Source organism: Sipha flava, unplaced genomic scaffold, assembly GCF_003268045.1.
Source record: "Sipha flava isolate LNK unplaced genomic scaffold, YSA_version1 117_pilon_pilon, whole genome shotgun sequence".
In the NCBI taxonomy this organism is placed as follows: domain Eukaryota; kingdom Metazoa; phylum Arthropoda; class Insecta; order Hemiptera; family Aphididae; genus Sipha; species Sipha flava.
In genome coordinates, this window is record NW_020271741.1 from 536,168 (window position 1) to 560,062 (window position 23,895).

At 31.7% G+C, this 23,895-nt stretch overlaps 2 protein-coding genes and 1 pseudogene across 2 annotated transcripts in view; 2 read left to right on the forward strand and 1 right to left on the reverse strand.

Moving 5' to 3' along the window:
• The window catches only part of LOC112693707 (lutropin-choriogonadotropic hormone receptor), a 113,781-nt gene extending 106,864 nt beyond the window's left edge, over positions 1-6,917 (forward strand). Inside the window, exons 16-18 of the mRNA XM_025568900.1 lie at positions 2,472-2,651; positions 2,859-3,053; positions 4,417-6,917. Of these exons, the coding sequence (XP_025424685.1) occupies positions 2,472-2,651; positions 2,859-3,053; positions 4,417-6,098 (2,057 nt within the window). The 3' untranslated portion in view covers positions 6,099-6,917. The remainder of the gene's footprint in view (positions 1-2,471; positions 2,652-2,858; positions 3,054-4,416) is intronic.
• A 3,046-nt stretch (positions 6,918-9,963) lies between these two features.
• LOC112693728 overlaps positions 9,964-23,895 on the reverse strand; it is a 55,071-nt gene continuing 41,139 nt past the window's right edge. Inside the window, exon 4 of the mRNA XM_025568919.1 lies at positions 9,964-10,726. The gene's annotated coding sequence lies outside the window, so the exon portion shown is untranslated. The remainder of the gene's footprint in view (positions 10,727-23,895) is intronic.
• On the forward strand, positions 18,095-18,590 carry LOC112693718 (annotated as a pseudogene).

Consider the following 23,895-nt stretch of genomic DNA (forward strand, 5'->3'; position numbering starts at 1 on the left):
ACATTAATTTTCGTTAGTTAAGTTTTTTTTACGTTAAATAACAAATTAGAAAATTTGATATTATAATATCTAACTTCTTACAATGGCTTACGTCAATTAATAAAATACATTTTTTTACAATCAATAAATATACGACTTTTGTTATTCTCGACTATTATATTAAGGTTTAAATTGAATAGTTACTTCTATAACTATTATGGAGATGGATCAAATATCGTTCAAGGATTTTATTATCCTGTAATAAATAATATCATATGGATTATTTCTTAATCATTATTGTTTATAAGAATAAAACCCACTTACTCAAAGTCTTGTAATGAATACACATAACTGTTAGTTTTTTTAATATATGTATTTTAAAATTCAGCTGACAATAATAATAATTACTTTAATTCTTTAAGTATAAAACTCTTGAATGTACAAACTAGAGAGTGTTGAATTTCTTATTGTATTACACTCACATACACATTTATAATAATAATTTATTTAAAGAAAAAGTCAATAAATAACAAACACTCCATGAGGTAAGAGTACAGTAATTGTGCATAGAGATGGTGATGATTATGTAATCTTCTCAGTTTCAACTTTTTTATTTGTAACAAGCATTCACCACCATTGTAAATTAAGTGGTATAAACGAATACACCGAGACACTGCATTTATACGCACGTTCAACGTAAGAACAGACGTGGGTAAGTTTTACGTAGCACAGTGTGCACCAAATTTTCAATTTTCCGCCGTCCGCGCGTACGATTTAATAACTCATAATGTCTATCATGATATCCGAACAATAATTTCGCACGTAATTTAACGTGATATTTTGGTTTTACGCAAATTGTACAGAAACATGCTTCCGAAGCGATTTTCGTATAAACAAAAGTTGTATTGTAATCTTTTTGTTTTAGAGTTTTTAAAACTCTGGTTCCGCGCCAACCACCGCCGACAACATGTAAATAATAATATATTCACCGAGATTCGCGTTGTATCTATTAAGCCTACTACAATTGCGATGTAATCTATTAAAAAAGTTTGAACATTAAAACACTTTCCCGCATTCGTATATTTCATGTGGTTGTCATCGAAAGTATACATGCGTCGCAACTGCCGCCAACATCGATGATGGTGTTTGATTGCGTTAAAATTATAATTATTCAAAACCGAAAACCAAATATATAAGCGGAAACTATGTACCCTAGTAGCATTTCGCGAGATGGGTTTACTAGGGTGTTTAATCATTGCACCGATAGTTCAACGGTTACGCGGCAAAAGGAACACTTTACAAAAGTTGAGAATTTCTTTCGAACGGAATCGAACGTGATCCTTGTACGATATTGTAGTGAGCTCTACGCTGCTGCAGTCCGGGAACATGATATAATTTTTCAAACACGTCTAAAAACCATTATGGCCTCTCTGGATTTGACACGATGTAACATAACAATGAAAATGTTGTCATCATTTTGAAGTTGTTCGGAAATTACGTTTTAAAGTTCAAAATTAAAATAGTATCCTATGGCAACACGACTTCGTAACTTATCGTTGGATCAGCTTCCATTGTGAATAACGTTATTAATTTTCACTGCTTTGCAGTTTTATTATTTATAATTTGAAGTACTTGAAATTAATCGTTCTTTCTGATGAAATAGTTATAGATAATGAAAGAAAACTTTTATAACTTTAATTCAAATCAATATTTACAAGCAAAATTAAAAGAATAGAAACAAAGTATTGGAAACAAATGTATCATTAGATTTGAAAAGTTCTTACAATTATTTATATACAACCATTTAAAAACGAACGGGTGGATATAAAACTTTTTTGAACCAAAGCAATATAATTTATGGTATAAATTTAGTTCCAATGATATACTAACTTCTGATTTTTAACTAACTTAACGTAAAATTCAAATTTTATGTATTCAACGATGAAAAAACTCAATTAAAATAATCCAGACTAAATTAATTTTAATAGTTGATCCCGTTAAACGCAGATAATAAATGGTTTTAAAAGAATTTAAATTTTAAAGAAAAAATATTATAATAACAGCTGATAAATAGTACAACTTATAAATACATTGTAAAGATTGTATTCACTTTTTGATGTTGAGTTATATTTTGAATTCCGAGAAACTTTTAATACCTAATCATTGTTTGATAAAATAATAATTTAAATAAAAATTTTCAATTAATGTAAAAAGAGTTCCCTAAAAATGTTTTTGATAGAAAATAAGTACTTTTTAAATGATTTGATACCTTATCAATCTGTGCACCTACGATTGCAATTTGTTTTTTTTTAATTTTTTTTTTTAAAAAAACAACTTAAAGGTTTTCCACCACTTTAAAAATAACTTAGAACTTTATTCCATATGCTTCCATTTTCGTTTCGCTTCTATATGAAACGATTTATAAGTATTGTTGTTATGCTGAACTAGTAAAAAAATATACACAAAAATTAAAATTAAATTGATTTTTTCAGAAAATCTGAGCAAAAAATTCGGGACACAAGTCAACGACCTGTGGGATTCGTTTGGTACGGACTTCACGTATCCAGGAAATTTACCGTCGTACATGGAGGAGTATTTCGAAGAACAACAGTTGGAAGGGAAGTCGCAAGATATGATATCGTCTTCTAAGATCAAGTGCTTGCCACTTCCTGGTCAGTAAGATACCGGAATAATACTATAGTGCACGGTCACGTTGGCGTTCGGTGAAAAACCATTTTTTTTTTCTGAACCGAGGTGCCCAAACGGGTCTATAATTGCATTACTTCTGCCAGTGAAGTACCTAAACTATCCAAACCAAACCTGACTCGGCAAATTCCATTACTTAATTTTGAACCTGACCATGTCATGTTTGTTTCTAGGCCCGTTCCTGCCTTGCCAAGACCTGTTCGACTGGTGGACGCTGCGATGTGGCGTTTGGGTCGTGTTCCTGTTGGCCATGCTGGGAAACGGAACAGTGGTATTCGTGTTGATATTCGCCAGAAGTAAAATAGACGTCCCCAGATTCCTCGTGTGCAACCTGGCCGCGGCCGACTTTTTCATGGGCTTGTACCTTGGTGAGTGTTTTAATAAATCCTCTCATTGATACGGTGTGGACAACATTGTTACATGGGTATGTTGAACTATTATAAGAAAAAAAAGCGTTTTGCCATTCAACAAATTCTTCTTTGCAATAATGTAATTTATCAGTCTCGTCAAAAAAACATGATTGTTTATAGGTTGGCTTAAATTAAAACCTTATTAATCTACACGAATAAACGTTGGCAGTTTGGTTAGTTATTGTGCAATAAAATATGCCTTCGAAAAGAAAAAGTGTTGCATCTATTGAATTTAAAGTTATATAACAAACGTAAAACCTGACCTACAGACCGTGTAAATGTAATTTTTCGTAAATAATGACGTCTCTAGCTGGCTTACTGGTTAACTTACATTTCCATAGTTATATGCAAGGGCGTATTCAAATCCTAAAATAACACAATAAACTCTTTTTAGAAAATCATTAACTTCAAATCTATACGAATTACCCTATACTGATTTGTACCAGATAGATATTATATGTATGATAAAGGCCATCTTAATGTTATTTAGTTTTTCTTATGTTGGAAAATTTATCGCGGAACAATATGAAATAATGTTGATTGATATAAATGGTAGATGAATTTATTAAAACTAAAAGTACAAAAAATAAGATATTTATTGCAAATTCAATTTGTCCATTATTTACAAATTTAAGAAAAATACTATAATAATATTATGACGTTACGTTAGATGCTGTTGATATTTCGTGGCGTTAAAAAAACGAATTGTGATTAGTCTAGTAAACGATATGACCAGATATCGGTATCGGTCTGCGCGGTTTCGGTCAAAATAATGAAATAATAAACCAATAGCAAAAATTTACAATTAGGCATTTAATGAAAAATGATATGCTATACCATTTACAAAGTTATTATTAACATTAGTGTTATAATTAACAAATGAAATCTTTTATTTAACAAAGTCCTTGAACTTTATTTTATGCCTGGTTGTTTTTCAGAATTATACTTGATATAAATTATAAATTATATTGCTTTGTTCTCGTTTTAATTCTTCTAAATTTCGAATTTTCTCTATTACATCAATATATTTCCATATAGAAGGATGGCTTCCACCTAAAGAATATTTATTATATTATTAAAAATAATAGTTATTAATAAAATAAGTTATAATAAGTTTTGAGACTTATCCAAATACAACATTAAAATGTATAGTATTCGTAATAAAAATTAGAAAAAATTGCAGTTTTTCTATTATACATGATCGCTTTTTTTAAAATTCGCTATTTCGTCCTAGAACCGGTATGCGCATGGCCGGAAGGCAGCGTGGACCGGCGGCCACGGGGACGTGTTTCTAACCCAATTTACGTTGCGCTGTTCGCAGGGATCTTGGCCGTGGTGGACGCAGGCACGCTGGGTGAGTTCAAGGCGTACGCGATCCCATGGCAGATGTCGACCGGATGTCAGTTGGCCGGCGCGTTGGCGGTGCTCAGCTCGGAACTGTCAGTGTACACGTTGGCGGTGATCACGCTGGAACGGAACTACGCAATCACGCACGCGATGCACCTGAACAAGCGGCTATCGCTGAAGCACGCGTCGTACATCATGCTGTGCGGATGGCTGTTCGCTGGTTCCATGGCTGCGCTGCCGCTGTTCGGCGTGTCCGACTACCGGAAGTTCGCCACATGCCTGCCGTTTGAGACGACCACCAGCACGTGGAGCCTGACATACGTGGTGTTCCTGATGTTCATCAACGGTGTGGCGTTCTTTATATTAATGGGCTGCTACCTGAAGATGTACTGCGCAATCCGCGGCTCGCAGGCGTGGAACTCGAACGATTCGCGGATCGCCAAGCGCATGGCCCTACTGGTGTTCACCGACTTGTTGTGCTGGGCCCCGATCGCGTTCGTCTCGCTGACGGCCGTGTGCGGCTACCGGCTAGTGTCCCTAGAACAGGCCAAGGTGTTCACCGTATTCGTGCTGCCGCTCAACTCGTGCTGCAACCCGTTTCTGTACGCCATACTCACCAAGCAGTTCAAGAAGGACTGCGTGATGATCTGCAAGGCGATCGAAGAATCGCGTGTCACCCGCGGCATCGGCCGGTGCCGGCACAGCTCGAACTTCAGCAACCGGCAGACGCCGGCCAACACCAATAGTCTGGTGGACCGGTCGTCGCGGGATAACTACGCGCACCACCACCACCACCTGCACCATCCGCCGTGCAGCTGCAACGTGAAGCTGCTGCTAGACGATAAGGCGGCCGCTGCCAAAGTGGACGGCACGTTCTTTGAGTGGCTGTCCGCGCGGTTCCGGCGCATGGCCGCGTGCGTGCGCCGAGACGTCGAGCCGGGCCGGCGTAGGCAGTACATGCGCAGCGACCGGTACGCATACCAAATCGCCGAGATCCAGCAGAAGCAGCACAAGCGCGCGTCGTCCATGTCGTCCAGCGAGAACTACAGTTCGTCCCGGTCCGACTCGTGGCGCCAGCACCACCACCACCATCATCATCATCATTGCGGCGTCCCGCTGCGGCTGCTCGACCCCAAACAGCGCAGAGCTAGCTCGTGGATCGTCACGCGCAAGACTTCCCAGGACTCGAACCTGTCCAGCTCGCGAAACGACAGCTCGGGGTCGGCCAACACGGCCAGCACGAGCGTCAGCACCCGCGCGTCACGGTCGAGCGTCAGTGGCGGCGGTGGCGGCAGTGGCAGTGGTGGCGGGAGTTGCAGGAACGGCGGTGGGTGTGGCGGTAACGGGGGTAGCTGTTGCGATCAGAAGCACAAGCCACGACTGACGCGTCAACCGGCCGTTCTGGACGAGGCGGAGCTTATCGCGCTGCAAGGCGGCTCACCGGGCAAACTGACCGTTCGGTTCTTGGCCACCATTCCGTCGGCAGCCGAGACCAGCGTCCATCCGGCCGAATCGGAAGACGAAGAAGAAGACGACGAGGACGAAGGCGGCGGCATGGTTGACGGTTCGCCGAGGATGGACCGCTCGCTCACTACCACCGGCAGTGGCAGGACCACGCCACCCGACTCCAAACCATGGTCGCCGACGAGCAGCTAAACAACCGAAACGTTCTTTACCCCTCCCCCTCTCCCATTACCTCGTAAAATACTCAGGATGTTGGCTTTTACGCTACCGTAAGGATGGTTCCTCACGAGAAATGGCCATCCCCCGATTGCAGATTATAAATTGATGCTACTACTACTACTTCTACTACTATAATTAATACTTCTACTATTACTTCTTTAAGTATCGTTTAGCGTAGTGGTTTTCGACTTTTTCCGCTACGGCCACAATCCCGTTTATTCCGTTTTTTTCGTTCACTCCATTCGTTTCGTAACTACTTTCGATATCGAAAAACTACGTGCAAAACGATTATTAGTGCTTTAAACGCCCGGTACGGGGTTGTAGAACCGTAGTACAGCCGTTATTAGTATATTATTCCGACCATCCGTTGAAACGTTCTTATTATATTTAAGACAACGCGAATTGATTAAACAACGAACGAATTAAAACGTAGGTAATTTTTTATTTTTTTCATTCGAATCGTGTAATATACGATCCAGCGGTGGCTGTCGAGAACCACTAGTTTAATTACATATTATTGTTATGCATAATATTGCTATAGTGTTTATAGACAACCGATGGAAAACAAGTCGATGTGACTACATTACATTATTATTGTTGTTCCTCGAGAACTCTTAACGACGTGTTATAATATTTTTTATAATCATATTTACTCCTCGGTAGTTGTTCATCCATGTTTAAATAATGTTGTACGATATGGGCATACAACCGGTTAGGACGCATTTTTTTTTTTGAAGATGAACAATTTGATACGTCTTTTTAATCTTTTAAATATCAATTAACGGGATTCCGAGTGTTTTAATTATAATTATTATTATTTTTATTATTATAATAATAATTTTTTTGTATTATACATACATGTTACGTACGTATAATAATATTGTCTTTTTAACTATGTTTAGCATTGGAAAGTATCTTTTATGTATAGCTTAGACATACTTTGTACGTAGTTCGTGATATTAATAATAAAATACCCAATAATAATAATTATTATTACCATAATAGACACTAAATAATGGTGTTAAGGTAATACGCATGTATTATAATATATAATATACTATTCGGGTTGACGAGCTGCAGTCGATCGGGTTCTTCTGAAGACGAAATCATAATATTACGTACAGAGAAACCTGTCGAAGACCAAATCTAAAATAAAGGAATCCTGCCGAGTTAACGAGTGAAAAGTTCTTGATAGGCCGAAAACTGGTCGAATGCTGGAATAAAATTTGGTCTTGGACGACTTTTACTGTTACGAAAGAAACAAAAATTATAATGATAATATTTATTAAAACTTTGATGAAACACGCGACAACTAATAACAGCTCGAGCCAAGACAATACTATCTATAGTAACTAAAAAGGCTGTGTTTTAGTACAAGGAATGACGATTATAAAATTACAATGTAGGTTTAATGTTTAATATTTTGGTAAAATTGTTTTTTTTTTTCTTAAATTTAAGTTCATGTAATTAACGACATGTGTATGTTATAAATTAATACGGTTTTGTTGCATGAGCGTATTCTATCTCTGAGCAATTGTATACATGAGCGTGTACAACACACCACGAGGCGTGCACGACTGTTTTCCCCTTTGGTTTCCTTATTTCTATTTTTCTTGGTTGAGGTCCATCGTGTTTATTATATTACAAACGCACAATATCGTAACGGTGAAAATATGTAAATGACACCCGAGATGGAGGGGGGAGTAATTAACACGATTCCGACGTGCGATGCTCTTGTATACAACGACTTTTATAACGGCAGTCACTACGAATTTCGCGTACTATTTATAATATTATACAGTTTCGCGCTCACAGAGTGCTCGCCGCCGAATAATATTAATTTTAAATTGCTTTGCGAATAATGTTACACCAACAAAACCGTATGTTCGTCTGTTCCTGATTCGTGTCATTTTTGCCGGTTTTATTTATTTGTTTATTATAATTCTATTTTTTTTATTTTATTTTTTTTTTTTTTTTGTATATTTTACTATATTATTATGTAATAAATTATTATTCATAACATTAGCGTACACTTTTTAACGGACTATTGACGTTCGCAACAGGCAATCGACGAGCTGTCCGAACGATCTCTATTCATTCTTCGTCTCTCTCTCTTTCTTCATAACTTTCTATTGATTCCTGGTTTTATTTATTTTCTGACTGGAGTCGGAAGTTTAAGTAATTTTAAAGATTTTAAATAAAATCGTTAATTATCACGGATACGAGGTACATTGTGTATTTTGTACCAATAAGAATAAAATCAGAGTGCCATCAATGCTGTGTTTTCATATGCAGAGGGAATAGGAGAGTACATTTTAAATTTAGTTATTTTACTTTTAAAATTTTAAAATTACAATTACATTTTTATGAATTTTCCTTTTTGACATTTATAGTTTGATTAAATGTTTATTTTAGTTTTTCAATTATTGGTTTATTATGAGGCATCCATTCCCTTAACTACAATAATAATAATAATTTACGAATAATATAATATAATAATATAATAATTTACAAAAAGTTTTTTGTGGCATAACATTTTAAATGGAACATAAGTAACTTTTTATACGATTGATTTATAAACGTTTTCAGTGTTGTAGTTTTAGAAAGTATGTAGCATATCTGCTTATTTTATGAAACATTAATCAATTCAATTAGTAAAACAAACATTACCGGATGATGTTATGTAAAATATACATTGCAGCCCAGTTTGTAAAGCGTTCCGTAAATAAAATAAAAAACCTTAAATTTCTATATTTGTACTACAACTGCGTCAAACTAAAAAAAAAAAATAAAACGAAATTACGCGTCTATTTATTTGTATTCGAACATTAAAAGTACGTACCAACTATTATTTGTTAATTCTTAAATTTGTGCAATGCATTTAAAGAGAAACTTAAAATTATGTTTTGAGATGTCGTGAGATTAAAAAGAACGAGAACAGTTCCAAGCGTATCGGTGGGTTTTAATATTCTAAAAAGTACATCTGTTTTATTAAACCTTACTAGATCCTGTGCTCGTTAGTAGGTATTGAGAGTCACAGATATGGTGCATTGTTGCCTAAATCCCTGTATAGATTTCCGAAATTATTATAACCTTATATTCATTAATTATTAGTTATTACTTATTACCTAAATAATCTATGTTTTTGAGGTTAACAAATAAGAAATTGAAATTATTTTTTAATTTTCAAAAAGAATATAAATTTATATTCAACAATAAACAAGTTAACTACTCGTATTAATACTTTGAATTAAATATATTTTATATACATTTATAAAAATAATAAAAATTAAAATATTTATACAAGGTCGAATCGGAATCTGCAGTTACATTTTATTCTCAATTTAAATAAAAAATGAGTAAAACTTTGATATTATTAGCCAATTTTTTTTTTTTTTTTACAGATGGAATATTTCTAATATTGGAGATTAGTGGGTGAAACTAACAAATTATAAAACATATAAAACTTAATTAATATGTGTTTGAATTTAATATTTTAGAATTGTTAATACTTTTAATAGAATAACAGTTTTTATTTTTTTTTAGTTATATTAACTATTTTTAGGTAAAAGCACCTTTTTTACTACTTCCGCAACATATTGACAAATTGTATGGACACTTGAATGTACATAAAACCACAAATATAACAAAACATAAAATCTAAAGATTTCAAGCTTATATTTTTCGTTTAATTTATTATATAAATATTTAGTTGATTAAGTTGAAATGATAAAAATTTGAATAGGAAACAATTTTTTTACTATTTATATCAGTGCTATTACATAAATATTAAAACCACTATAAATGCATGGGCAATTAAATACAATTAAATCTTATATATTTTAAATGTATACAACAAGATAATAGTTTTTGTTTAAACGCTTGATAACATGTATGTTAGAGTGAAAATTATTGTATTACTTACTCGATAGTTGATTTTCCATATAAGAAAAAAAATAATGAGCTTAATGCTTGCGGAATACACAAAAAAAAAAAAAAAAATTGACAAATACCTATGCAACTTGATACAACGATACACGTAGCTCTGTACTGATGGGTGTTTTTCATCATTCAATTGATAATAATTATCAGTACTTATAATTATTATAATAGTTTACCATACTCACTTATATTTACGATCCTCATTGTCGCTCTTGGTTAATAGTTAGGATCCTTTATGGATTGTGCAATGTTGTTACTGAACTTGATAAATTTTATATTCTAAAAATGGACTTTTGCCAAGTTAAATAACGATTCGGACCACTGTGCGGCGTCCATACGGCCAACACTTGTAACGGAACGGTACACCAAATGTTTTCGTATTTTATCACAAGTAAAGAGGTAAGTAAATTACAACATAATATTATTCTTCAAAGCCTCAGGGTGTCTCTATCTAGAGTTGTTGCACGGGTTTGGATGACGTTTCGACGTTTTGTCGCCAGCGAGTATCACTGGTATTAGCCGGTCCGACTGTTGGTCGTAGTTTTAACCGCCAGAGAGCGCACACGGTTTTGTTTGAACGCTCTGTTATTTCACTGGTGGGGAACAATTTTCTTATTGTCGTGTTTCGTATTTCAGTATTTTCCCGTTTCATTCGAACCCTTAAACATAGGTACACTGAAAAATTAAGACCACGTACAAACTGTTTTCGAATAAAAAATAAACGGGTACTTCTTTTTTAAGTATCCAATCGAGATAAATGTACTAAGCAAGTGGTGTACACGTAAAAAATTCGATTAGTTAAATTCATCAGACTCAACATTAAATACTTTTAAGTTACATTAGTATTTAAATACTTTTAATTGTGTATTGAGGAAAATCTTATCAAAATCCTGTACAATGATCTTACAGCATTTTATGTAGGGTGTCCCATAAGGGTTCAACTATAATTGTTAAATAAATATACAGATGATATTCCAATCATTAGAATATCTTCTGCACTTTTTTTCTTTTGAAATAATTACAACTAAAGATGTATTATTTCGTTTAGATGAAAACAATATTATTCGAACAAACAATGTAAAGAAATAATAAAACTGGTTCCAGTAGGCCGAGGTCTTCTGAAAATTTTTTTCCTTCAGTTAACGATCGCATTGAATAGTAATATAAGACAATAAATATGTCCAATGCGTTATGCATTTGATATATTTATATATTTAATATGTTATATTAATAAATTGACAGATTTTAGGAAGTTAAGTGATAAGCAGTGTTGTGCTTTAGTTAAATTTATCTAGATATGTTATCTAGATAAAAAATAAAATTGATATCTAATTTTCATCTAGATAAAAATTATAGCTATCTAGATAAATTTATCTAGATAATTCACAAAATCTGTAGCTAATCATTAGTAATAACTAATCTAAAATTTTATCATTCAATATAAAATAAATAACTAAATAAGAAATTGAATTTGTATATTTACTTGCAAAAATTGGTTCTAAAATAGTTTTACGCAGCATTTACTATAAATTATGAATAATGACAATTTATTATGTATATAGACATATATTACCTACCTAATATGCATGGGAGTGAGAATTACTTATAATTTCATAGTATGGCCCATACGGGAAGTCTCATGCCCGTATTACTATTGTTCTGTGGTATTAAGAACGCCGAAAGAGCATTTACTAGAATATTAGAACCAGAGATAACGCACCATAGGTCTAACTGGTTATTATTGCAGCTGCGTGATAGATGGTTTATAAATACTAAAATACAGAAATAACTGTCGATAAGAAAATAGCAATATTACAATACGCATGAAGCTGTACCTACACAGAAATTGATCGTTCTCCATCACCATTCAACCGCCTTAAATTCAATATTTATATATAAACTATGTCCATTTTTCATGTAATCATATGCTCTAAATAATTGTCATTACCGGACCCCAATTCTATGAATTCGTACTTTGATGTGTCTACATAATATTATTGAACAACAAAATAAATATTAGGCGTGAAACGTACATTATTTATTAAAACCTTGTACTGTACGCAGCGCCCTCTCATCTACAACGTGTTCATCGTCAGATCGTCTTCATATTTTTCATAATTTTGTCTATGACTTTCAATTTTATTTTATTGGTGAAATATTTTATATTTTGAAATGGTTGATTACATAATATAATCATTACCCAAGACCAAAAGAGTTCGCTTACAAACGGATGAAAACGTAGATGCCTTATATAAATATCTAGATAAAAATTATTTTATCTATCTATATCTAGATAATTTTAAATCCAGATATCTTATCTATATCTAGATAACTTTTTTATCAAAGCACAACACTGGTTATAAGTAATATTAGATAACTATTGAACTATAAAATGTATAGGTAATATTATTAAACATCTGGCAGTATATCCGTTGCAATCGACCTGGACATTAACGCCGTATTTGTAGTATTCTTTAAAAAATAAATTTGATGTATTTATTTACTTGTTTTACTTATGATTATAATCATGGATAAATTTGTTACTCGTTCTGTTGACAATAATGCTTCAGTAAGTCGACCAAAATAAAAAAAAAAAACCAAAATATAATATATGTGTCAGTATCACGAAGATTTTTTAAAAATGACAAAAATTCTTTCTATCTTCACACAAAAAAATTCCACCAGGAAGAATTGAAAATATTAAATGACGAGATACCTTATCGACAAGCAGTGGTGAGTTTATTGTTCTTGTTTCAAGTGTCAAAACCAGATATTGCAGCGGTTCTTAACCATAAGGTCGCGACCCAATTTTGGGTCACCAATAATTTTAAATGGGTTGGATAACAATTTAATACGTTAGTATAATATTTTTATTTTTAAGCCTTATAAATAATAAATGAAACCTCATGTACGTTGGTTATCATGGAGAAAAATTTTAACGAGATTTTTTAAATTAAAAACTGAAATAGAAGTATTTTCAAGAGAAAAAAATTCACTGTTATCCATCCATTTTCAAGATATAATTTGGTTGACAAAAGTTGCGTATCTATCAAATATTTTTTCGTTATTAAATGAGTTATATTTGAGTATGCAAAGGCCATTAACTAATATTTTTACATGTTGTAATAAAGATATTAACTACAATCAAAACTAAATCAACAAGCTTGATGTCGAACCCACGATGCGTATTTCACTTACTAACTCCATAGAAGAACTCTAAATTGATTCATTGGTAAAGCAACATCAAGACCAAGGAAGTCATTAAATTAAAAATTATTTAAAAAACAATACAATATTATTAAAAGAAATGTTTATTTTTAAATATAATGTAATTAATATTATGACGTGTTATGAATATAAGTAATATGAGTAAAAAATGTAATTCAATTAAGAGTACCAAATAGTTATTTTTTATTCTGCCATTGAATATTATTTATAAAAAGGTCGCAGGAAAAATTGGGTAAATATCTTGGGTCGCCACTACACAAAGGTTAAGAACCGATGAGATATTGCATATGCAGTAAATGTTGATAGTCGTTTTTTAACAAATCCAAAATAGGCACATTGGAATTTAACTAAACGTACAATATGTTAGATTAAAATAACATTTAACTATGGTTTATATTTTGGTAGTAACGCAGAGTTGTCATTGGAAATATTCAGCGAAGCTGACTATGTAGGTGACATTGAAACACGACGTTCGACGTCAGGATATTTGTTCATATATGGATCAGCTGTTGTATCATATACTTCACGAAGACAAAACTGTGTATCATTATCGTAAACGGGAGCAGAATATATTGCGATAAGTGAAGCAGTAAAAGGAATCATGTGGATAAATCTGTTGAATAAAAGCTTATAAACAATAGGAGGTAAACAACCAATATATATATATATATATATATATATATATATATATATAGATATTATATATATATAATCAAAGTGCTAAACGTTTAGTGAAAAATCCGGAAATTCACAAGTGGACCAAACACATAGATGTACAATATAATTTCATTAGAGAAAAGTATGATCACGGATTATTTCAACCCCAGTACATTGGGATCACAGATATATACAATAACTAGATAGCTAACTGATTATGTCTGACGTATTATGATTAAGAAGCCGAAAGCCATATGCATGGTAGTCAATGTTTTTGTTTGTTATCACTTTATAAGTTTGAATTTATTATCATATTGTTATATTATAAAGACATAATCGCAGATATATACAACAGCTTCCAAACATATATACATTTATATATTATTATATTACATAGTTATACACATTAGTCATACGTAATTAAAAATTTTATTGTATATTTTATAATTTTATAATAAATATATTAAATTACTATAACACTTTAATTTAAATTATATTTTATAATGATATGAAATAATAACAATAATTAATGTAAATATTGACTACCACACATATGGCGGTTGACTTCCAAATGTTGTGCTAGTTAGCTATCTATTTATTGTATGTATCTGTGATTGGGAGAGAGGACCAGATTACAGACATCATGACCAAGCCGTTGGTCAAGGATCGTTTCGAAAAATTGTCATCAGCCATAGAAGTGATTAAAAACAAAGAAATTATTAAATGAGGGAGAGTGTTGAAATAAACAATTAATATCGGTACGCATACATTGTAAGCACACGGGTGCGCGTAACAATATATTATGTATCATAGTTTAACTATCTACTGTAATGCGAATCAATAGGTACTTATTAATATCACATACACACATAGATATGACTATATGACGTCAATGACGTATATAAATAAGGATATTGTGGTATACAAGACTCACTCTCGGACACGGTACGTCATACGATGTGTGTCTAGATCAGTCATATTTTACATTTATATTATATTTTTATAATTATAATAAAGTCGTGTTACTTTTTGTGCTAAATACCACAATCCTTAAATTCACTCAAACATCAATTTCAACAATTATTGTACAATTATACCGAGTTTATTGTATTAAAATCCTCGTTCGTGAGATTTCCTGGCTTTTTATACTACAGAATTAGAAAAACTTAAGATATTTAATTTTTTAAATTGTTTGAAACACGCTAATTACAAATCCTTAGTATTATGAGATTAAATTAAGTACCTAGTACATAATTTATTATAATGGTAGCAACGTAGTTATTTGTAATTCTCTTTGGCAGGCAGCATATACTTATGTACTACCGAGTATAATAGAATGTATGAATTCTTTAGTGAAATACAATATATTTTCCATATAAAAATATTTTTAGATTCCGTATAGCAATGCAATATTAATAAGTATACCAATTACGTGGTCTTATAAGCTTTTTATGTTTTACGGTTTTTTCTTTTTTTTCCGTGTATATATATATATATATATTAGGGTGGTCCTTATTTTTTAACTTTCAAAATTTCAAGCCAGGTACCCGCCATTTTGTTCATTATAATCAGTAAGTAATTGGAACTAAATTTGATCATGATGACTCACTCCCTTCCCGTGCCTCAAGAGGGTTGAAAATTTGTCATAGAAGGTAGTTTCGCAGTATTGTGAATTAAACTCATAAACTATAGTACATAGCGAAAAAATGTATTGAAGGTTAATTATATATTTTAATGTAACTATTTTTTTTATTTTTTTTTTAATTTGCTTTTATTGTATAAACATTACAGCAAGGGAATTATAATAATAACAATAAAAAAAAAAGGTTAGAAAGACTTATAATAATAATTTTGGAAATGATAATTTTAATCAAATACACAGAAGATATGTATATTAGATTTATCATGATTTTCAGTAATAAGAGATAACCATGTATTGAAAACTATTTATGACCACTATACTTTATCATTATCAATATTGGTGTCATTAAATATCTATCGCCAAAATTAAATTAACCAACATGTTTAATTTTCTGTTATTATTTAATTTACATATTCAATTATCTCAAGACAATTCATTTTCTTGGTTGGTATTATGAAAAATCAAATAACTGGTAGTAAGCTTCCATTAAAAAGAGATATTTTGAGCATTCTCATTTACAATATGCGTTTAGCCAAACTAACATTACACGATAGCACTAGTCTTGTGTTTGATGAATGTCAAATTTTTTTGAGATAAGCGCGTAAAGCACATATTCCAATTCAATATCGATCAAATTGCATAACAATAATTAAAAAATTCTATGACGAATGAAGAAAATTAGATAAAAATAAAAATAAAAATACTGATACATAAAAAAAATTATGAATAGATATGTTTAAAGAAAATTGAAATGACTTATTTGACATTGCGCATAGTAATGCTTTAAATATTATAAAAATTTACGAAGATAAACTATTTTTAATAAGACAACGTGAAAAAGGACGTCATGGATGTATGATGGGTAAAGATTCAAAATTAATCGGTTTTGAATTTCGAAAATTGTCTTTAGAAAAACAAAAACATGAAATCGCATCGAAATCGACAGGTAGTTTGTATAATTATTTTATTTTATAATTATATTTTTAAAATTACTGTAAATTAATAATTTTAAATCATTACTTTCAAAAACAATGTTTCTAATAATTTTTTATACTACAGTCGTGTCTATGGAGTATACATTAGATGAAAACTTCACTGATGAAGATGAAATTATAAATCTTGAAATTCCTGGCCCATCAACAATCAAGCGAGCAAGAAAGGAAATTATAAACCACCGTTTATCGGCGGCATTAGATAAATTCAAAGTAAGTGACCGAGATGCCGTGCATTTACTTACAGCTCCAGCTGAATCGTTTGATGTCAATACTAGATAGTATATAATTAATAGATCTTCAATTAAAAGAGCTCGAGAAAAGTGTCATGAACAATTATCTGAAGCTATAAAATCTAATTTTTTAAATGTAAATCTACAATATTGCGTTGTGTATTGAGATTCAAAATTACTACCAGACTTAACAAGAAGGGACACAATATATCGTCTTCCTGTAATTATCATAGCTTCTAATGTTGAACCATTATTAGGAGTTCTACAATTACCATCTGGGAGTGGAAATGAAATATGTTCAGCTATGTATAATACTTCAAACCAGAGGCGGCCAAACTTTTTTCGGTCACGATCTACTAAAAATATACTTCACCTTTGAAGATCGAATTTCTTGGAAAATTTTTTTATAAACTAGAATAAAAGATAAAAACTTTACAGGTAAAATTTATCAAAAATTTGTTAACACCACGATTAATTTTTGTGCAAGTTGCTTAAAAATAAATTCTAACATGATCGACTCTGAAATTGTACACGATCGACCATTTGGCCGCCCCAGCTTTAAACGATTAGGGTCTATTTGATCAAGTTGAAGCATTTGTATTTGACACTACTGCATCAAATAGTGGCTGTTAAATGGTGCATGCGTTCTTCTTGAACAAAAGTTAAACCGAAACATTCTATTTTTTGCTTGTCGTCACCATATTTTTTAAATCGTTTTATAAGTTGTTTTTGTTACATCAAAACTATCAGTTATGCTTGGACCTGATATTCTATTGTTTAAACGATTTAAAAGTAACTGGATGAATTTAGATTTACGTAATTTTAATACATGGACTTTGCACACAGAAGTATTTGAAGAATTAAAATATGTAGTTGAAGAAGTTTTATTATTTTGTATAAAAAAAAAAAAAAAAATCGAAGATAATTATCCAAGAAATGACTATAAAGAATTTATGGAACTTGTCATGATATTTTTGGAGAAAACACCTCCACGAGGCTTACATTTTCGACCACCTGGTGCTGACCATTTAGCTCGATGGATGGCAAAAGGGATGTTGTTTCATTGTAAAATGTTATTTAGAGGCATGGACATATGCTTCCGATCCAATAACAGCTCCACTTAATGATATATTTTTTTTAAACAATTTAGTTGATTATACAAAACATAATAGAAAAATAGGAGAAATAGCATTAAAAAAATTTATCAACCATTTGTAGTACTTAAATTATGATTGTGCCGTATTTTCTTTATTTGATGATAATACACAATTTAAAATGGCAAAACAAATATTGGAAATCAATAAAGAAAAAATCAATGCTGATGAATAAGAAAAAAAGTCTAAAAAAAAATTACAATTTGATGGCGTTCAACATTTTGTATGTGAAGATCTTCCATTTGAACCAATATCAAATAAATCGATACAGTTCTTTAAAAGATTTCGCATCTCTCCAGACTTTTTACAAAAAGATCCAAGCTTATGGAAAACAACCACCAAGTATAAAGAAACAAAGAATATTATAAGTACATTAAAAGTTGTCAATTATAGTGCAGAAAGAGATGTGAAATTGATGGAGGAGTTTAATGACGAATTTACAAAACAAAAGGAACAAAAACAAAATGTGTTACAGTTAATTTTTTAGTATTTTATGTTCGTGGTATAATTAAGAATTTATTAAAATTTATTATTTATAATTTTAGATTGTTCAAGATTATAAGAAGCAATACCCGGGATTTAGTCATGAAATTTTAAAATAAACTTATAATAAATAATTAAAATACATTGTGATGTAAAAAATATGTTGTATAATAAAATGAGATTATTAAAATACAATTTTATTAAAACTGCTATAGTATTAGAATAATTTACATAAATCTGACTATTACTAATTACATTTTTTTCAGGAAATTAAACTTTATTCAACTTTTATGTAAGAAATGTTTTCGTATTTTTAATATTTTATCAAATACACTTGAATAAATGTAAAAAATCTACTTTGCAAAATAAATAAAATATTTCGTATTTTACTATTTTTTTTTTGGAAAAATACAGACTTATGAAAATTTTTTTAAAAATATATATTTTATGAGCAACATTAAAATACGTAATTAACCTTCTATATATTTTTTCGCTGAGTACTATAGTTTTTGAGTTAAATTCACAAAACTACAAAACTACTCTCTATGACAAATTTCCAACCCTTTTGAGGCACGGGAAGGGGGTGAGTTATCATGACCAAATTTAGTCCCAATTACTTACTGATTATAATGAACAAAATGGCGGGTACCTGGCCAAAGAATAAAAAAATGTCTTCTTCAATGACTAAGGACCACCCTAATATATATATATATATATATATCTAAAATTTAGTATCTATTTAATAGGATCACAAGTTAACACAATTAAAGATTATTTATGATATCGAAAGAATTATAAACACACAACTACATGGTATTACGAACTTTCATTTTTTATTTACTGCTTTTATACAGCATTTAAAATTTTCTTACACTCGTAATACTTTTAATTTGTGGTAGACTTTTTGGCGTTTTATTTTATGAGACGTGAACATACAAAATCTATGTTTTAAATATGTGTGCTAAAATAGAAATTTAAAAACGACCACAATGAACGTCCATACGGTATGTTCTCTTCATCCGCTTGCCACTCGTAGCACCGGACAATCCGGATTCTAACCACATTTTTGAAACCGCGGTTACAATAGATACTCGACATTATATCCACTCGGGCCTTTGTTTTACGTTCTCGGCATCTGGTTACGTCCGTTTTCCGAGTGTAGATTTCTTAAACAATATTAACCCACTCGGCCCGGAGAATATTATGCACACAAAGAGTGGGATCGAGAAGAAAAGAGTGTTGATGGTTGTTTTTTTTTACCGAAGACTCAACATCAATTTCCTGCAGATTTTCCGGTCACGATTCTTTAAGAAAACTTCTCAGTACGGTAAGAAGTCGTCCAGCCCACTTTTTGGTGATCACCAGATTCGGAATCGAACGCAAATAATAGAAAATGATTGCGAGAGACTTGCCGCATAGGTCAGCCATCACACGATGCTGTGCAAATATTTTTCGTTCAATCTTCGTGCGTCGAGTGGGGATCTTAACCGCGAACCTTTGGCATCGCAAAGGTTGTGTTACTAAGATGATTTTTCTGATGGAACGGGGGTTGTGTTTATGAATCCGACGCAGATTAACGAGTTTTATATCTCACTACTTAGTTATTGCGGTCATCACTTGACAGGAATGATATTGCAAATATGATATCTAACATCCGGAATGGATAGGAACTCATGGAAGAAGAAGATATCTTACGAATCAAAAAGTACGTGTGTGCGCGTACAAACGATAATAATGTTATGTGCGCGCTTATACTCGTACGAGCGAAAATGAGTCTGATCGCAAAGCGAATTCAATTCCGAACGAAATTCGACGGAGGAAACGAGGGGACGCAGCGCACGGCCTAAATGGAACGTAAACAGAAATTTATTCAGAAAAACGTGGAACCGTGGCAGGTATACGATCTGTACTACGAGGGTGTTTCGTTTGGTTTTGATTTTCCGTGCTCCGTCCGATCCGGGCCAGCGTATGCACGCGGTGGACGTGTACAGAAACTTTTCAAAACTTTTGCCCGTAACAACAGTTCAATTAGATACCACTGTCGGGGACGCACGCACACGTTTTAGGAAAGAAAAATATAAAAAAATAAAAATAAACAAAAGAACAACGTATGGTCCGTGTTAGCCGTTCGAAACGGAATCGATATGTTGACCGGCTGATGAGACGGGAATACGAGAGCGCACGTGTCTGTGCACGTATGTAAATAAGCATTTTTTCCTCTTTCCTGTACATAAATATTTCAATACGAGTCGAGTGCATCAGCGCTATACAGCTGCCGGTAATACGTGGTACTCGTTTCGGTATAATTTATGTAAAGTTTAGCGAATCCTGTAATCGAAACACGTGCAACGTCTCGGCCATGTCAAATTTATATAAATTGGTTGTATAAATTGGAATTTAAACTTTTCTCGCGTTGCGCCACTCAACGCGCAATTCTGGCGAATTTAATTTATGCGTTCTTCACGATGTAAAAAAAAAAAAAAGATGCAACGAAAATCACCACGTTCAGAAACATACACAAACGTATACAATATTTATTTGCAGCCGTTGCAGGCTTCGTTGGCAATTGCACGACGTACGTTCCAACTGTATCTTGTTGAAATATGATTTTAAACGTACTACAAGAATCCATTTTGATATACTTGGAAATCAAGCTCTACGCCGTCCTTGAAAGGTTCATCGATACAATGCTAAGTATACGTAGGCAACGGATACCCACAATAAAACGATTAAATGTTCTAAAATGCAAGAAAAATGCCTTAAAAAAAAATTCGATTTAATACTCATACAACGGATATTTAAACTAAAATGTTATCAAATGTCATCCATTCTGATACAGAATGACTTAAAAACATCAAAAGGCTTTAAAAGTAAAAAGTCTTAAAATGTAGAAAACTGCAAAATGAAAGTTACATATTTAATTCCTTAATGCTTGAAATTAACTTTGTGCTTGGAAAGCAACATTTTTGGGCATTCAGAAAAAAAAAATTGAATTTGCTTTCAAATTCGTTCCCTAATAATATGCAAGCTATTGAGCGGTGGATATAAATATTAGTGTTAACTTGGTAAAAAATCACCGTAATAAACAGATTCGTGATCACATTTTTACATTATTTTTTCATACAACTTTTATTTTTATTTTTTTTATCGAATAATACAATATTTAAGATTGTCATTAACGTAAAACAGATTTATTCTCTCTTGATGGTATCGAAATGTTAAAAATATTTAAAAATATAAAATGAAGTTTCGGGGGGAAACTTTTCATTTAAACTTTAAATTTGAGGTTTACCCTGAGCGCAATTAGGTCCATACTTTTTAGCGAAAAACAAATAAACATATTTACAAGACCGTGATTTGTTTTGCGGGTGCGACTTAAAAATAAAGTAAATTTACTTTAAATACTTTAAGAAATACGTTTATTTTTTTATTTATTTATTTTTTTTTATTATTAGCATAAACCCCCATGTGGTCTCAAGTATAGAAGGAAATATCTCTTATCTAACATTTATTGGTTATACATTATGATATAAGAATTTAAACAAATAATCCTCGGTCGTGGATCGTTTATTAATTATTTATTACATCCATTGTGCCTTAGAAACGTTTACACAATCCGTTCTATTGCGTACGAACTGAAATAAAACTGTTTTAATAATTCTACACATTTATGAGTACCAATCTGTGAACAAAGCTTCGCTGGAGAATATCTCCGTAGCTTTCAAGCGTTCAACACAACTTATGACCCAACTCGGTGGTGTACCGCTATATGTAGTATACTCCTGTATTTCACTTTGATTTTTCGCACGCATATTTTGCACGTTCAGACAAATGTTATTCGGTGAAAAGGGAAATTTATCGGCTGCATCTATACTGCGAATACGAGATTTCGAACATATTATGTGATGCGTCGTAAGAGATACAAAACGTTTTCATCCCCTGGTTAATAAATATATTAACCGTGTATTGTTGTCGTAAAATGCTATTATTTTCAATTCTCTTTTCGGACAATGGCACCTTCCATAGAGGAAATGAAACAATATTAAAAACTAACCTGTTTGCTCTTACGGAAACGGCGCAGTAAGATAAACGTTTTTATTATACGAAAAAAAGATCGCCCCTTCAATTAGGAATTTCATTCACAATTTTTTTTCATTTTCGTCGAATCGTTCAATAACGAAATCAACGCCATTGAACTTTCTTTTTCGATTAAAAAAGTGGTACATACAATAAATGTATTATTATTGCTTTTTCCATTGCGGTACTCCACGATTAATATCAATTATAGTTTATAGGTTTTAGATTCTAAGTAAAACACGGAATGTAGTGGTATTGTCATGATGTGAGTTTCTTTTGTGTTTGTGAACCCGATTTTGATCAGAAGGATTACTCCGATCAGCACAATTGTTTAAGGTTTTTGATAGGAAATGTGGTATAGCTTATATATTAAAGGAAATCATTATTCAAATTAATATAAAATGTTCTTAATAAAAAAAATTACAAAGAAATAATATAAGTTATACAAATGTGAAAACATTTACGCCATTCTAGTTTTCGACAAAATAAAATTTTCGTTATAATTCAAAAAATAATAATCATAGTGACATTAATTCTCATTGAAAGATTACATCACGATTTGCTATGGATGATTAATTTTTTTTTTCATAAAAAAATTTACAAATTTAAATCGGATATAAAATTCCTCACGCATATTTATTACCCTATTATTGATTCAAGAAAAATGGTTGAATTTAATTTCAAAATAAAATTTACAATCGTTTAAATATTAAATAATGACAATACTACGAAATTGACAACAATTTGCTATTATTTTTAATTTAATACTTCATAATAAAATTTCAGTTTTTAAATTTGAGACTTAAATATTGGATACAACATTTTTAGTATGATTTTATTTTATAGTAAAATAAAAATAAAATGATTTTAAGTCACAAAAAATATTAATACATATTACAAAATAGAATTTTAACCAAGGCTTTGCACCCGAACCCGTAACACCCCTAAAAACCCTTAAAAAATCAAATACCCAAAACCCATAAAACACGAATGATTTTTTTTTTTTTTTTAAACACCCTAATTAACCAAAACCCGAATAAAATATTGGTTTTAATCAGAAATCCGAATAATTTTTTATTTTACAATCTTTATGTGAAATATCATTTTGTATGTATTTTTGTGGTTATTTCAATTTTATCATTAGTTATTTAATAATAAAATTATTATTCACAGGAATAATTTCACAAATAATTTACGAAATTGTTAATAAATTTAAATTTATCTAAATAAAGACAATAGCAATATATTATATTGATAGGTGTGCATGAATGGTATGGTATGTTTGTGCACCATCGCGACGAGCGTCGAGGATTCGTGAAGACCACCGTCGACACCGACTCTTTTTTTACCCCCCCCCCCCCC